This window comes from Corylus avellana, chromosome 2 (assembly GCF_965113065.1).
Source record: "Corylus avellana chromosome 2, dhCorAvel1.hap1.2, whole genome shotgun sequence".
NCBI classification, from domain to species: domain Eukaryota; kingdom Viridiplantae; phylum Streptophyta; class Magnoliopsida; order Fagales; family Betulaceae; genus Corylus; species Corylus avellana.
In genome coordinates, this window is record NC_142491.1 from 6,865,723 (window position 1) to 6,881,510 (window position 15,788).

The 15,788-nt window shown below is 33.5% G+C and overlaps 1 protein-coding gene and 2 non-coding genes across 3 annotated transcripts; all 3 read right to left on the reverse strand.

The window, feature by feature from the left end:
• Positions 1-360: 360 nt before the first annotated feature.
• LOC132167149 (protein NRT1/ PTR FAMILY 5.4-like) lies at positions 361-5,096 on the reverse strand. The gene is made up of 6 exons (XM_059578049.2): positions 4,979-5,096; positions 4,678-4,895; positions 3,316-3,567; positions 2,850-3,124; positions 1,745-2,079; positions 361-1,196 (listed from the first exon to the last, which is right to left on the reverse strand). Exons 1-6 carry the CDS (start codon positions 5,070-5,072, stop codon positions 679-681), a joined length of 1,692 nt encoding a protein of 563 aa, XP_059434032.2. The 5' UTR covers positions 5,073-5,096; the 3' UTR covers positions 361-678.
• Positions 5,097-10,394: 5,298 nt separating this feature from the next.
• LOC132168350 (small nucleolar RNA snoR136) lies at positions 10,395-10,535 on the reverse strand. Its single transcript, XR_009438864.2, has one exon. It is a non-coding gene; the product is annotated as a small nucleolar RNA snoR136 (small nucleolar RNA).
• Positions 10,536-10,573: 38 nt separating this feature from the next.
• LOC132168282 (small nucleolar RNA SNORD25) lies at positions 10,574-10,658 on the reverse strand. The gene has a single exon (XR_009438800.1). It is a non-coding gene; the product is annotated as a small nucleolar RNA SNORD25 (small nucleolar RNA).
• Positions 10,659-15,788: the final 5,130 nt, after the last annotated feature.

Here is a 15,788-nt window from a genome sequence, read left to right on the forward strand (position 1 = left end):
GATATCAGGTTTTCTATTAATAATAATTTTTTTTTTTTAATCAATGAATGTTTAATAGGTATTATTAAGCCCAATCCTTGAGTTTAAATTCTAATCAATTCAACAATTTCTCTCTATTTCAGTTAAATATTTTATGTGTTGAATCTTACTTATCAAGAAATACTTTAAATTAAACTTCTAAAACAGACAATAGTTTAACAAACACGTCTAATAATTTTTTTGCTTCAATCATCTATCAAGATTCAAAAACTTAATATTATATATATTCATAAACCATACGAAAACCTTTTAATTCAGCCTATAGCTAGCTAGTAGCTCTCTTCGTAATTCAACGACAAAGTGACAACTCATTCGATTTCATACTCGACAAATTGTGTCTGATCTCGCACTCGATGTGGCGATGTGACGACGTGACTCTAATACCAAATTATACAAACCTCATATAAAACTGATCGCCCTTAAAAACGGGCTTAAAGGAAAGAGTGCCTATAGATATATGGTTAAAGATTATATTTTTAAGTCATGGGATCGTAAACATAGTCCCATAAATATGTTTAAGAGACAGAGAAAGCCTAATTATACACTGTTTGCTATACATCTAATCCAAACAGGAGCTAGAAAACATATAATTAACGTTAACACTTAATTTCTTCGTTCCATCATCTAATGCTGCTCCATTTATGCAAGTATATCATCATCATCATCATCATCCCCTTCAACTTTTTTGTACACAAAACGCTTAGCAACCCACACATAAACACACAAATTCAAGGCACTCAACCCAGCCAGCACCCAGTAGAAGCCATCAAGGTGCGCGCGGTTGAGATTGTCACCAAGCCATTCTTCGCCAAAGCTGGAGCTCATCACCTGCACGATCGATATAACAGCGCTGCTTACGAAGCTCCCGACGCCGACAACAGTAACGTACGCCGCTGCTCCTAAGCTTCTCATCGACTCCGGCATCTGATCGTAGAACAACTCCTGGAGCCCAATAAATGTGAAGACGTCGGACAACCCGCAGAAGATGTATTGTGGAAGCAGCCACCACACGCTCATCGGAATGGTCGCTTTTGGGTTGTCTAGGAGGTTGTGTTCTTTAGCCACACCGACCCTTTTGGCCTCTACTAAAGCTGACACAGCCATATTTATCAATGACAAGAACAAACCAATTCCTATCCTTTGCAGCAACGTTATTCCTGTTAAGAATATAAATGGGTTTAAATTCATCATTTTTTATTTGATCAAGTTTTTGAAATAAGCGGTAATTTAATATGACATCAAAGTCGAGGTCCTAATCAATTCGAAGTTCAAACTTTGTATCCATTGATTCAACCTCTATTTCAGTTAAATATTACATGCAACGTTAGGCCTGTTTATTAGAGCATTAGCAGCAGTTTTCCTTAAATGTTTTTAAAATTTAGTGAACCAAACTAGTTTTTGTCTCCCTATTCAAATATACTTCACAAAATAGTGTCCCTTTATTATTTCTCTATACTATTTAAATATTCTTTCAAATCAATGTTAAAGAAAAAAGAGAGAAAACAAAAACAAACAAACAAATAAACAAAACAAAATAAGGATAAGGGCAGCTAAAAAGTTAAGGGAATATGCTAATAGTACTCTTAAGGGGAGTAAAAAAGTTAAGGGAATATATATGCAGATGAGAGTGTTAAAATATAAATTAATTAAATTTATCACTTCTTATAAACTTTAACTTTTAAAATAAGTGGTGATTTAACCATACCCGACAAGTGTCCGGTGAATCTTCTAGTTATCGGGACAAAGATTCGGTCGTAGATTGGAATGGCGATCATGACGGTGAGGCCGAGAAGGGCTTGGAGCGATGCTGCGGGAAGCTGGAAGCGCCCGACTGATCGGATCATTGTGCTGCCTTGCTTGGTGAAGTAGGTTTGGAAATTGGTTGCCACCACGGCAAACATTAAGGAGCACAGCCATACGGGGATGAGGCAGAGAACGAGCTTCACTTCTTCCACTTGATTTTGTGAGCATAGCCTCCATGGATTTCTGCTTTGACTTGATGCATCAATGTTGTCAATGATCGTTGCCTTGTCCAAAAATCTGCAGTTTTCATATTGTAAAGATAAAGCCATTGGAGACATATATCACACATAATTATAGCTAGTAAGAATTAAGAACAACTTTTGATATGGAAGACGTGCCAATTAAAATTAGTAAAAAAGTTATCATGGAGAAATAACTTTTGAAGAATTATAATTTTTCACTCTCATTTTATATTGGCTAATATGACGTTTAATAAAAATTTGGAAAAACTTCACTTTAAACTCTTAACATGCTGTGCGTTTTGAGAATACCTCAAAAATTCAAAAACTCTCAATTTACACCCTTAAACTTTCAATTTCAATTAATTTACCTCCCTCAATTAGTTTTAGCCGTTAACTTTTAACGAACATGCCTAAAAAAACCAAATTACCCTTTAATTTTTTTTTTAATTTGAAATTTTATAAAAAAATCAAGGGTATAAATGTCATTTTTTTCAAAATCTGACAAAGTGCGTAAATTAATTGAAATTGAAAGTTCAAAAAATTAAATTGAAAAATTTTTAAATTTTAAGTGGTATTTCCAAAACGAGAAGTATAATGTGAAGTTTCGCTAAAAGTTTTAAATATATTAACTAAATAATATTTGACATTGACATGTTATGGGCATGAGAACCTACACCGTGCTACAATAAAGATGATATTAAATATGGAGGATCAAATGTGGGTCCCAGTTCATAGGACCCACATGAACCCAATAATGAATCAAATAAGTCAGGCTGAGATCAGGTCCCCATTTGAAACAGTGCAGTGATTATCATTGACACGAACCTCAACTGATCGGTGTGGGCCAAAGTCCTACTCTTGGGTTGACCATCCTCGTGGACCCCAATTCTCACGTCTCCACAACAAACGCCCCAAACGCGGCCCGTCTCATCCACGCGCCACTTGCGTGCCGCTGCTGCAACAACCTGCGCCACCGAAGTGAAGGGGCTCCCGAAAGGACCCTGCTTCTTGTACCTCTTAATTCCTAGCAGAAATATTGCCAACGACGCTGCCAAAGCTGTTGCCAGGACTCCGAAGCCTGCTGCCCAACTGATATTATCCTATATATATACAATATAACAAAATCTAGTAACTAGAGCAAAAAAAAAAAAAAAAAAAAAAAAAATCCAAGATATATATATATATGTGTGTATGTGTGTGTTGGGATTGAACCAGAAATTTTCATCGAGGCAGAGTATAGGGGTATATATATATATATATATATATGGGAGTTAATTAATTTTGTACATACCTCAATGTATACTACTGCTAGAGTGGAAGAAGTGGCACCGACTATTATCCCGGAGTACCACCAGTTGAAGAAGGAGCTCTTTGCCTTCTTTTCCTCCGGCAAGTTCTCGTTGAACTGATCCGCCGCAAAGGTTTGCACGCATGGCTTGTGCCCGCCTTCGCCGACCGCTATTATGTAAAGCGCTACGAAAAATATTGCTTTCCGATCGTGCAAAGGTAACACCGAAACCGATAATGTTAACAACACAAATCCCTGCCCCATAATAAAACCCATATAATTAATAACATTAGAATAAAAAATTTCTTCAAATTATACATGCAAATCGAACATGTATAATTTACAAAATGCGCACACAATTTAAGCAGTTAATATGAGAGCCGAGCTAGAAGAGTACATACACATGTAACATGTTGTAGTTTACAAAGTTTATTATAAGATGGATTGATTATTAATTAAACACATGTAAACCATGCAGCTAGCCCGCTGCTTTTGATGTTTTACTATTATACGTATACTTGTTGATTAATCAATGAAGACGTGTATGGTGGTAAATTTCAAACATCTTTTAACCTCTTTTTTTCTTCTAGCAAGTTTTAAGATGAATCATAGCATCCATCGACCGAGTGAAGACACCTGTAGAAAAACAAAAAACAAAAAACAAAAAACAGAAGAAAAACACAAATAATCACTCTTTTCTATGTGGATCTAAAAATTGACTGGATTTTTTGTATGCAATAGCCAAGAGTCAGCACCGACTTCATGCAACCCCACGAGCCTCATGATTAGGCACGGCAACTCGAGAGATAGGTATATATCTCGATCGAGTTTTTTCAAACAGTGTACTGAAAGTGTAAGAGATTTGATTAATGTAAAAAAAATAAATAAAATTATTTTGTAAGGTTCTTTTATTTGAATAGTAATGAAAAGTTATTGATGTAATGTAAAAAATAAGAACATTATAGTTGATTTTGAGAGGAATAATTGAGTTTCTTTTAGTCCTTTGCCAGACACTGTCTATAAGATAAAATTATTTATTCTAGATGTCCCATGTTGGATTTAGGTCGTATTAAATAATAAATATAAAAGTATTTATTAAATGAGTTTAACTTAATAATTTTATCTTTGATTTATGTCGAATTTACAAATCGTGTAAAAAACGTGTCAAGCATTCTGGTTTACCACGTTCTAAAGGTATCGTCGTTACGAGCGTTTTGAGTTTACAAGTTGAGATAGTTTTAGGTATATATGTTGATGTATATATTGCTGCAGTTTACAAGTGGTTGAGCGCCTGCGAAGAAGAAGAAGAAGAAGAAGAGCGGGAAATGCCATGGAATATCAAAGATGGAAGAGGCCAGGTTATACCGTGCAGTAAATGATGGAGGCGACAAGGATGGTCCTGAACCGGCCGAGAAAGGAGTCGGCGGCGAAGGCTCCAAGTACGGGGAAGAGATAAGATACGCCGACCCAAGTGTTCACAATCTTCACCGCCGTCGAGGTCGGCTCGTGGAGGTCATCCGTGAGGTACGTGATGAGGTTGCTCGCCAACCCACAGAAAGCAAATCTCTCCGCCACTTCAACGACTGCAAACATATTATAATAAAACCAAGCAAACAAATTAGTTTGTATAAAATAAAAGAAAGTTTGGCGGCCGGAAATTACTTACAGATGATGAAAATGGCGGCGTTCCATCCGCCTGTGGAAGGTTTTCGTTGGGTGAAGCACTCCTTGCTATTTTCAAGACTGCCCTCATCAATCATTTTCTGCTGGGTGCTGCGAGCTAGCTACTTGAGAATGGTAGGTGCAAAATAATGGACTTTGGTTTGATGAAAACGTTTGAAAACTCTTGAGCTTTTGGGTCCTTTTTATAGCTAAAATTCTCTCCATGGGCATCTACGTACTTTAACTTTTCTTTTTAAAATAAGTAAAATAGAGATAAATTATTATTTTTTATTTTTATTTTTTATTGCATTTAATATTACATCATTTAGCAACATATTCACCTTGCAACATATATAGCTTAAACTTATAAAATTTAATCTAAACGTTAATTATTTTTTTAGTACTTAAGTTTTCACTTTTTTTATTTTTTCCCACCTATAGGTTTCAAGTCGTATCACAAATGGTATATAACTTACAGATAAATATCAATTTTGTACCTCCGTCACCATTCTATTAGCCAAACTAACAAATTGCCATGAGAATGGTTTTGACCCATCTTGAAGTGACTTGGCCACCCCCAAACTAACAGATGGACCTTAGGAGTGGTTCGGCCATAACCAAAAAGGGATGGCCGAACCACTCCTAGACCAGTCGCATGGAGTGTTCAAAAGTTCAAAACCATCTCCATTACAGTCCATTAGTTTAGCTGACGTGACAAAGGTATTAAATCGATGTTTACTCACAAGTCATGTATCATCTATAATACAAATTGCAACTTGATGAAAAAAAAAAAAAAGTGAAAACCTAGATACTAAAAAAAGTAATAACCCAATGTCTTTAACATAGCTCTACTTTAGCATGTATAAATGTATTATATCCGACCAACAAATTAATATCTATAAATTAGCACTACTTCATCATGAAATTATAGGATATTTTGAGAAATTATTTTATAGTCTACATTAAATTCTACAACATCTAAAACTAAATATATAAATATTTTTTAAATAACATAACATTATATTATATACAAGTATTAAATATTATAAAATTTAATATAGTTTCACTCCCCCCCTGCGTTTCACTTGAATAGAGACCGTCCGTTCCCTCCTCCTCCTCCATCAGCACACCAAAAAAAAAAAAAGGTGATACTTTTATGAGTGCTTAGGAAAGAGGGCATACTTTATCATCCATGGCCAACAGAAGCATTTTACTTTTATTCTACACGCAATTCAAAGCATGCAGTAGATCTTTGTATAAAATCTTACTAATTTCCACGATTTTTCTTTTAAGAATTTCAGTCAAAAAGGTGGCCTCACCAGAATATTCTTCCATGTTTATGAACAAATATTTATGAGTAGTAATATCTTGGTAGAGTGTCAAAGTTTTGAATTTAAACTTTATTTATATTATTTGTTTGGAATTTTAATTAAATGTTCTACTTAATTGTCTCACTTATCAAGAGATGAAAAAATAATTAATTATTTTCTATCAATTTAAATTTCTAAGATAAATGATAACTCAACTCATAATCATGCAATATATTCACAAACTTGATTCACATATGAGCACAATTCTCTTCTGAGTTAATGAAGTTAAAGAGTCGAATATAACAAATAGATCAACACAAAAGAGATCATGACAATTTTTTTTTTTTTTTTATGATAACTTAAAATCATTGCTGGTAGAGTTTACTTGACATGGTTCATGCGGGTAATTAATGGAATCCCAACTCTTATAGAAGATTTTGCATTATTTTGATAAGTAAACAAATCAAAATGATTACCCCCAATGATGTAACGTTAACACTTTTGCAATCATACTCTTAAAGTTTTAAGAAGTTGCAATATCAGATTTTCATCTTTACAAATTTTGCAATATCACCCGTACCGATAAGGTTTCAGGTTAAATTAGACAATAAACAGATGAAATGTCTCTCATATAACTATAAAACTTTAGTAAACAGGTGTTTTCGAACTTGTTTTAAGGAATAAATGAGTAATGCTATGAATCGGGGTAAAATCTGGGATAAATCGGAATTTTTTTTGATTCATTGCATTCATCGGCACCTATAAACATTAATATTCCCTCAATTATATTAATTTTTGAATACACTGAAAAATTAAAAAAAAAATCTGGATTTATCTCGGATTTTACTCTGGTTCCTAGCTTTACTCTGTTTTAGGAGGAATTTTTTGTATGATGTGACATAAAAGTAATTAAAATGAGTTTTGAATTTTCTTTGTAAGTATTTTGTGAAGAAAGATATTTGTTAATATTTTGATTTTTTTTTTTTTAATAGGAAAACTATAAGTCACTTTTTTAAATAACGATTTATGATTATAATCTGTTTGAATTTATAGTTTCAAAACTTGGGATTTAAACAATAGTGATTTCAAAACATGTGATTTGAAAACTTAATTTTCAAAATGCAATTAAGCGTTTAATAAAATAATTTAACGTTTTTTTTTTAAATGAACTCATTGCCTTTAATTTGAAAACGCAAATTTATCTACGATTTTAAAATACATTCATAAACAATACACTTTTTAGCGGGTGATATCGACAAGTGATTTTACATGCCAAACGGAATCTAAAGACCTTTTAAAATAATCATTCCTCCCAAAAAGCTCTTTAAATAGTACGTAGGTTTCTTTCATATCAGCAGTGGTTTTGTACCTAACTTTGCAGTAACAAACAAAAACTCTGGTTAATGCCATGCTCACTCTCAATCGATGTGGTTCGCTCATTTATGCTTCCAACCAGCTTTTTCTCTTTAAATTGATTGAAATTTGAAGCATCTGATCTCACTCAATCAAGCTGGTTCACTCATTTTTCTTTCTTCACATCTTGTCTACAGAGAGTTGTTGTTTGAATTAAACTTTTCTGTTTATATACAAAATGACAAAAAAATTATTAAAGATGATTCTTGTTTCTTATTTCCATTTCAACACACAAAGCTAGCAGAAGAAGGAAAAGTGGGATGGTAAAGTGAGGCAAGTTGTTCACCCTTGGAGAGCTAAATTGCACCACAAATTTCTTTCTTGTTTTGTAGGGTATTTTTCTTCATCTACTTTATATTATTTTCAGTCATTTTCTCCAAAAATGGAATATATTTTTTAAGTCGGCATTTGTTTCTTGAAAAAAAAAATTCATGAAAGAAAATTCTCAGCTATGAAAGAATTAATATTAATTATTTAATTAATCTTCTAATACTCTCGGTCACATGCGAGGTTGAACTCTTTCTTAAGAATTAGAGAAACCAATCAAGTGAATGTTTAATTCAAATAAGAGGTGAACAAATGAAACAATATTCGAACTTATTACTGGACCCCATTTAAATTATTCTTTAGTTAAAATTGCTTAATTGGGAAAAAAAAATATTTTTATAGGGAACAATATAATAGAGAAGGGTGGGTTTATATTGTTTGAACGTGGATGAATTAACTATGCTCTAGCTCAGAACAAATAAATAAAAATAAATAAATAAAAGAAACAAGCTATATTATGTGGTTTAAAAGGTATGACACTTGGGGCTACAAAGTCCACTCTTTCACCACGAAACAATGTGAACCCACAGAAAATAATTTCTCCGGGTTAGAGAAACCAGATGGAGTTAGCATTGGGAAAATTTTTGACCTCATATTTTTTTTAAAATAAAATAAAAGAAAAAAAAAAGTATTTTGACCTCATATTTACTCCAACGATAAACAATTTTCGGCTGAAAAATATTAGACTTACAATTTTTTTTTTTCTTTTATAATTTATTATACATGTCAATATGTGATTGAAGAGAGTTAAAAAATTAATCACGTTCCGAAGCGTATCAATAAATTATAAAAGAATCGTAAGTTTAACATTACTATTTTATGGTTTGACTTATGTCCAATTTCAATTAGAATCAAACCCGTGTTTTTATTTTTTGGGTCAGAAGAATCAAACCCATTTAGAATTGGTTTTTTTTTTTTCTGAACCATTGGATTGCCATTAGTTGTCATGGCATAAATCTAGAGATAGAAAGAAGGAAATTGGAGGTGAGTTGCTCCCTTTAACTTCTAATCAATATAATCCCCTTAATTAGTTGCAAGTTGCAAAGCTAATTCCACATATATCTCTCTCAATTAACACAGAAAAAGCACCAAAATCAAAACATGCCATTGTGGTACAAATTTACAATGCCAATCCATACTGCCTTACCAACCCTCCTCCAACTTTTCAACCAATTTGTAAAATATTTATTATGCCATCGCATCAGATAAAAAATTCAGAAAAAAAAAACACACACACACACCAAGAGAAGACATGAGGTTTTACCATGAGTTGTGGGTCTTCACGGCCATAAAAGTTTTTTTTTCATTTTTTTAATTGGTGAGCATAATTGTATTTTCATACATTTGATAAAGGGTATAATAAACATTTTACATAGCGTGTAGGTCACATAATGCATTTTTTTGTCTCTGAGTTAAAAGAAAAATGCTAACAGAGAGGACAAAGTAAACGTTTTTAATAATTTGACAGAGTCAATTACAACTTTTTAATGTTTAGGAGTGCTTCCCACTAATTCATTGGCCGGCCAACCCTTATGAGATGGTTCAGCCACTCTATATTTTTTAATAATTATTTTTATTTTTTATTATTTGATTTTATATTTATTTTTAAAAAAATAATAATATTTTATTATTTTATATTGAGTGAGACACGTAGCAAAATAGTGACTATTGAATGAAAATGAATGGTTATGATTTCAAAAAAAATTGGTGGGCAATTTTCCCGCTTCTACCGGGAATCTCAATCAACTTTTAACCGTTTTGAATTTTGAAATGATCACTAGTGAATTTTGATCAACCATTTTCTTATCCAATTCCTATGCCACCTAACTCATATAACAGTTTTCGTTAGCGATTGAATCGGTCTTTATTAAAAAAAAAAAACAAAATTCAAACATATGAAAGTGAAATGTGAAATGAGTATTTAAAATCATTCTTTTCATGGTGCCAACAACAAAAATTGGTTCAATTGTTTTATATTATGTTGCATATTCAAGTTCCATGGTGTAACAACATCCACATTCGGTCTTTCAAACACTTTCTTTCTTCTCTCAAACATTACTCACACACCTAACTGATGGTGGAAAATGTTTGACATCCCTGCTCCCTCACATGTGTATTACTAAGTGTGTATGAGAAGTCCCAAGCCACCATCACCAAGGCAAACACCAAAATTCTCCGTAGAGAGGAACGACAGATAAAGGTTCATATATATGTTACCTCTTGCAGAACTCGGATACATATCGAGATCCGTTGTAAAGAACGAACTACATCAACACGACCACCAGAGTGTCTGGCAACATTTAGGAAAGCACAAGTGCAACATCACACCAACACACGAAAAGGGTTGAAGATGATGGGAATGAAAACAATGAATGTAGTTCCCCGACGTCCTAATGCAACATAAAGGAAGCACTGGATAGCGAGGAGAACAAATATCTTGGGCTTCACTTCAACACAGCCTCACAAACAAATTTTAGTGCAAGCCTAAGAAATCAAAGGATTTGAAGCCCTACAAATCAAAAACAAAAAATAAATTGGGAGTACTAATATGAAACTCAGTCCCTTAGATGTTCTTAAAATTGCGATCATTGCCGCAAATCATTACAGGTCTGTAAAAGGCTCATCACCGTTGCAACATATAGTACTCCAATCTATATATCACCCGCAAACGAGAAATGAATTATAAAAAATATAGTTGTTCAAGTGTTCTTCCAAAGCAAGAGGAAAATGCGAGGAAGAAATTTGAATATTAAACAACACACTCACTTTTGCTTCAAGGGAACGAGTCATATGGGCATTGATCGAATCCTCACTGACCAGATGATGAAGCCTTTCGGTAAACAAGTAAAACTAAAACATGAGATAGATTAAGTTGTGGTTTTTGAAAATTTTGGGATATAAAGGGAGAGAGATCTGAAGGCCAGCTGGGGCTGGAGAAGAAAATCACAGGGAAAGAACAATGAAGACGCAGCTAGCTGGAGGCTGTTGTGCTTAGGTTAGAACTTAGACGAGAGAGATTTATAGTATTTAGGAAATTAGGGTTTTCCTTAGGTTAGCCGGGCGGGGCAGGTAGCCAGGTACCCGGGAAAAAAATTGTTATAGCCCACAACCCGTCCCGCCCGTATTTGAAAAAAAAACCCGTACCCGGGAAAATAACATAAAACCCCAAGAGAGCACTAAAATGACATAAAGAATTTTTAACAAAATTATTATTTTTTTAAAAAAATCAATCACGTTCCGAAACGTTTCAATAAATTATAAAAGAATCGTAGGTTTAACATTACTCCTTTATGATTTGACTTATGCACAATTTCAATTAGGATCAAACCCGTTTTTTTTTTTTGGTCAGAAGAATCAAACCCGTTTAGAATTGAGACATGTGTTCAATAACATAACATATGGAACACATATTTCAATTTCAACGGGACCCAAACCAAATCCACAATTTTTTATATGATTACCTAAGGTTTAGGTTGGACAAATTACTACTAATTATTATTCGAACAAAAAAGAGAGAGAAATGGAAGTCTAGAGTTAGTAGTTTCTCGTATAATTGACATGAACAATTCTACATTCTTACGAGACACATAATCATTTTATAGATTGAATTGAACAAGTTTTTTCGACGCAATTTTTTTTTTTTTTTTTTTTTTTTTAAAAAAAAGGTTTGTCATTTGAAAAACCACTTTGTGCTTCTTTATAATCCAACAAAGTGACCCTACAAACCACATTGAAAGACTCCAATCTGCCCACATATCGATGAGCAACCACGTACAAGGTACAAGGATCCTATGTATCACACAATATGCTTTATTTTACTATGCCATATGGAATCACCTATGTTTTGGTACAGGGTAAGCATGAGAAGTCTATGTCTAATTAGCAAATTTTATTCCATCATGGCCATCTATTAACCATGATCAACAAAATTTTAATCATGATGATATAAACTTCAACCTTTCATTCCATGACCAATCTGCCCATGCTAGCTAGTCTCCAAAAACCTCAAATCTTGTAACTTTTCAGTAAGAAAAAAAAAAGGGGGGGTGGGGGGGGGGGTTCAATTACAATTTCAAACTCCAATTTTTTAATTATTAACTAGTATAATTCAATTACATGATGTGCATATTATGGGAATATTCATATTTTTCATAATATTTCTTGGCAGATTATGAGGAATAGCTTTAGATGACACTTGACATAACATCCCAGCCTTTTTCTCTTAAAAACTCTTAGGAGTGTCTGTTTAAGGTTGTATTTATGCTGGTAAATCAGGGGCCCATTGGGCTTTGTATTTGTGTTTTGAGTTTATGTCTTAGCTTATTATGTTTTCTTGCATGCCCAAACTTCACACCATTTTAGCTTCTCTTATCATGGGGGGTGATGCTTACTAATGGTGGACGTAAACCTCTAAGGTTGAACTACTCCAAAATTTATTGTATTCTCTCTCTCTTGCTTTTATTATTCTTTTCTAGGTTTCTATTGCTGCCTCCTTGAGGCTCGATCTACACTTTGACACTGATATGGTGTTTTTACGATCGCGTATGTGCCTCCACATGTTGCTTGAATCCACTAACGTTTTCTTCACACGCCTCATGTGCCGTCATCAAATCTGTTTTCAAAAAGAAAAAAGAAAAAAAGATCGGTTCAGCAGCCACATTGTGAAGTTTCTTATTGACTCGGCTACTTCACGTACTCCCACGTGCCATCACGCGCCACCATGTTCTCATGCATGTATTTTCATGTTTTGGTGTCCGATTAGTGTCTGGTCTACTCAATTTTCTTTTCCAAACTCAAATTTACACCTAGAGTTTTAATGGAGGTTAGAATAGTTTCATTCTTAGCATATTATAGGAATATTCCTTATTCAACTACCATATTTTTAAAAATAAAAATAAAAGTACGTACTCAATTGTATCATTATAAAAATAAAATATAAAAAAATCAATACAATAAAAATGAAGCTATAGAAAACACTTGTCAATGGTGGATGATTCTTCTCTTTTTTAAGCTAATGAAAGTTAGATTTTTTTTATTGTGGCCCATTGGTTTTTTCTGAACCATTGGATTGCCATTAGTTGTCATGGCATAAATCTAGAGATAGAAAGAAGGAAATTGGAGGCTCCCAATTGTTGGTGAGTTGCTCCCATTAACTTCTAATCAATATAATCCCCTTACTTGCAAGTTGCAAAGCTAATTCCACATATATCTCTCTCAATTAACACAGAAAAAGCACCAAAATCAAAACATGCCATTGTGGTACAAATTTACAATGACAATCCAACTTTTCAACCAATTTGTAATGACTCATCCAAAGTTTAAAAAAATTGTAATAGACTCATTTTAATTACTTATACTTTTCACGTAGCCCTTCCTTCGTTTGGATTTTTTTATTGATTCAGACGAAAACGTGTCATGTGTGACACACATAATGTAAAATATTTATTATACCCTTGCATCAAATAAAAAATCCGAAAAGAAAACACCAAGAGAAGACTTAAGGTTTTGCCATGAGTTGTGGGTCATCCCGGCCATAAAAGTGTTTTTTATTGGTGAGTATAATTGTATGTTCATACGATTGATAGAAGGTATAATAGACATTTTACATCGCGTGTAGGTCAAACGAAAAATGCTGACGGAGAAGACAAAGTAAAAGTTTTTAACAGTTTGACAGAGTCAATTACAACTTTTTAATGTTTGAGAGGACATTATAAAATGATTGGTAATTTGAAAGAGTCAATATAATTGTCCATATATTAATCATAATCTTTATTTTTATGAGCTAAAAGGATAAGTGGAGGTCAAATATTGAGACATCATATCCTAAGCGTTACTATTGATGGGTCATCAAATAAGCGAAGCCAACGAATTAGTGGGAAGCACTAAAAATGATACCTCAAGCATGATTAAGTCATTGTTTGACCCCTAATCGCACCATAAAAAATATATCATATATAATGGTGAAAAGTTGGTGGACTTAGATATATAATAGACATGAGCCTTTTTCTTTTTTGGTAAGTGAGCTTTATTTTCTTTAGTCACCGATGGTGAGACTTGAACCCATCACCTCCAATCCATCAAATTACTTCACCAATATATATATATATTTTCTAAGAAAATCGAGAAAAGGGTTACAAGGATCAAAATACGAAAAATTGGGTAGACTTCTCAACAACAGTTGCATAATGAAAATTACAGTGCAAATAATACAACTAATCAACAGAAAATGGGTCAAAAGATGTGCCAGCCCTGTCAACAGGGATGGCATAAAGCTGTTTAAATATCTAGCCAATATCTTTCAATAGTTAACCTTCATGCTACATAATGTTTACAAATTGTCCATTTACCCTTTGTTGGGTAACCAACCAAAACAAATATCCACAAGAACCAATATATCAACTAACTTAGTCCCCAAGAGGTAGCTCAATCGACCGAGACCACGCCTAATGAAGCTGAAGTCACTAGTTCGAATCCCCCCTCCCCCTCTTAGGCGGACATATAAAAATAAAAAAAAAAAAAAAAAAAAACTCACCCAATTTAGTTATCTCAGTCCCCAAAACCTCAAAACCAGAAACTTTTCATTATAGCACCCAAAAGTTAAAACCAAGGGAAAAAAAGGTTCAACTGCAAGGACAAACTCCCATTGTTTAACCCCAAATTATGCAATTCCTTTACATGCAAAAGCTAATTCCACTCTTCCAATCTCTCCTCCTATAAGAGCTAAAAACGAGGAGAGCAAAAATATATAAATATCAAAGCTCTGCCATTGTACAGCCATTTTCTTGATTTGCTTTAACTTTAAGGTTAAATGCATAATTGGTACATGTGATAATTTTGTGTTAATAATATACACATTAGCATGATTTTCTACCTTGTTTACTTGATACCGATAGAAATCATGTTGCTTGATATTGTATGCGATTCATATATGGTTTATAAAATGATTGAGTTCACCGCATATTGACATGTTTCATGTGTGACTACCTATATATTAAGTTGTAGACCTACATTCTATCTTTCCACCCGTAAAACAATTATGTTTACAGCTGACCCATCTTCAGACTGATGCATCGAGGCTTGCCCAAGAGACTGGCTACTGATGATTTGGCTCGACTTTCTTTACTAGGATTAGATTTACTTTCTCTACTAGAAGTATGTTTACTTTCTCTACAAGCATTTCTCTTCTATACATAGGCTTGCTTATTTTGTAAAACTCAATCCATTGAATTATTATAAAATCAGAGAATTCTCTCTCAAATACTCTGCGGAGTTTTATATTTCTTTTAACCTGCATGCTTGTTTTTATTTTTTTGGATAGAAAATGAAGACGCTTCTCCTCGCATAATCAAAGACGCTGCTATTTGATTAGTTACCTTAGTCGTCCGCTACGTCAGATTGACATGGCCTTGGGTCTTTTATGGCTAGCCGAGATGTAAATTTGGGTTAATAATCTCTCATATCCGGCTGATTGTTTTAACAAAAAATTTGGTGAACTGCTATAATGCCCACCAAACACTTACCAAAAGTAAAAACCATGTTTTTTTTATTGAATACTTCTTCTTCCTTTCATTATTCTATTGCCTTTTCATTTGTCTCTTTGATCTCTCATCTCTCCCATTTTCATTTCATTCTCTCCTCCAAAGAGCTTGCAGGAGGAGACATACACACTGTTGGGCAGTTCTTTCATTTATAGTGCATGCAAAAAATGCCCTCCATTATCTCTAAAAACCCATGTATTTGGCCAGTCATTAGCAATTTCGCAAT

Coding starts and splice junctions, on each gene's coding strand:
- LOC132167149 (XM_059578049.2), bottom strand. CDS start 5,072: ATGATTGATGAGGGCAGTCTTGAAAATAGCAAGGAGTGCTTCACCCAA. Junction 4,896..4,978: donor CGCCGCCATTTTCATCATCT/GTAAGTAATTTC, acceptor ATATGTTTGCAG/TCGTTGAAGTGGCGGAGAGA. Junction 3,568..4,677: donor CCTCCATCATTTACTGCACG/GTATAACCTGGC, acceptor ATTATGGGGCAG/GGATTTGTGTTGTTAACATT.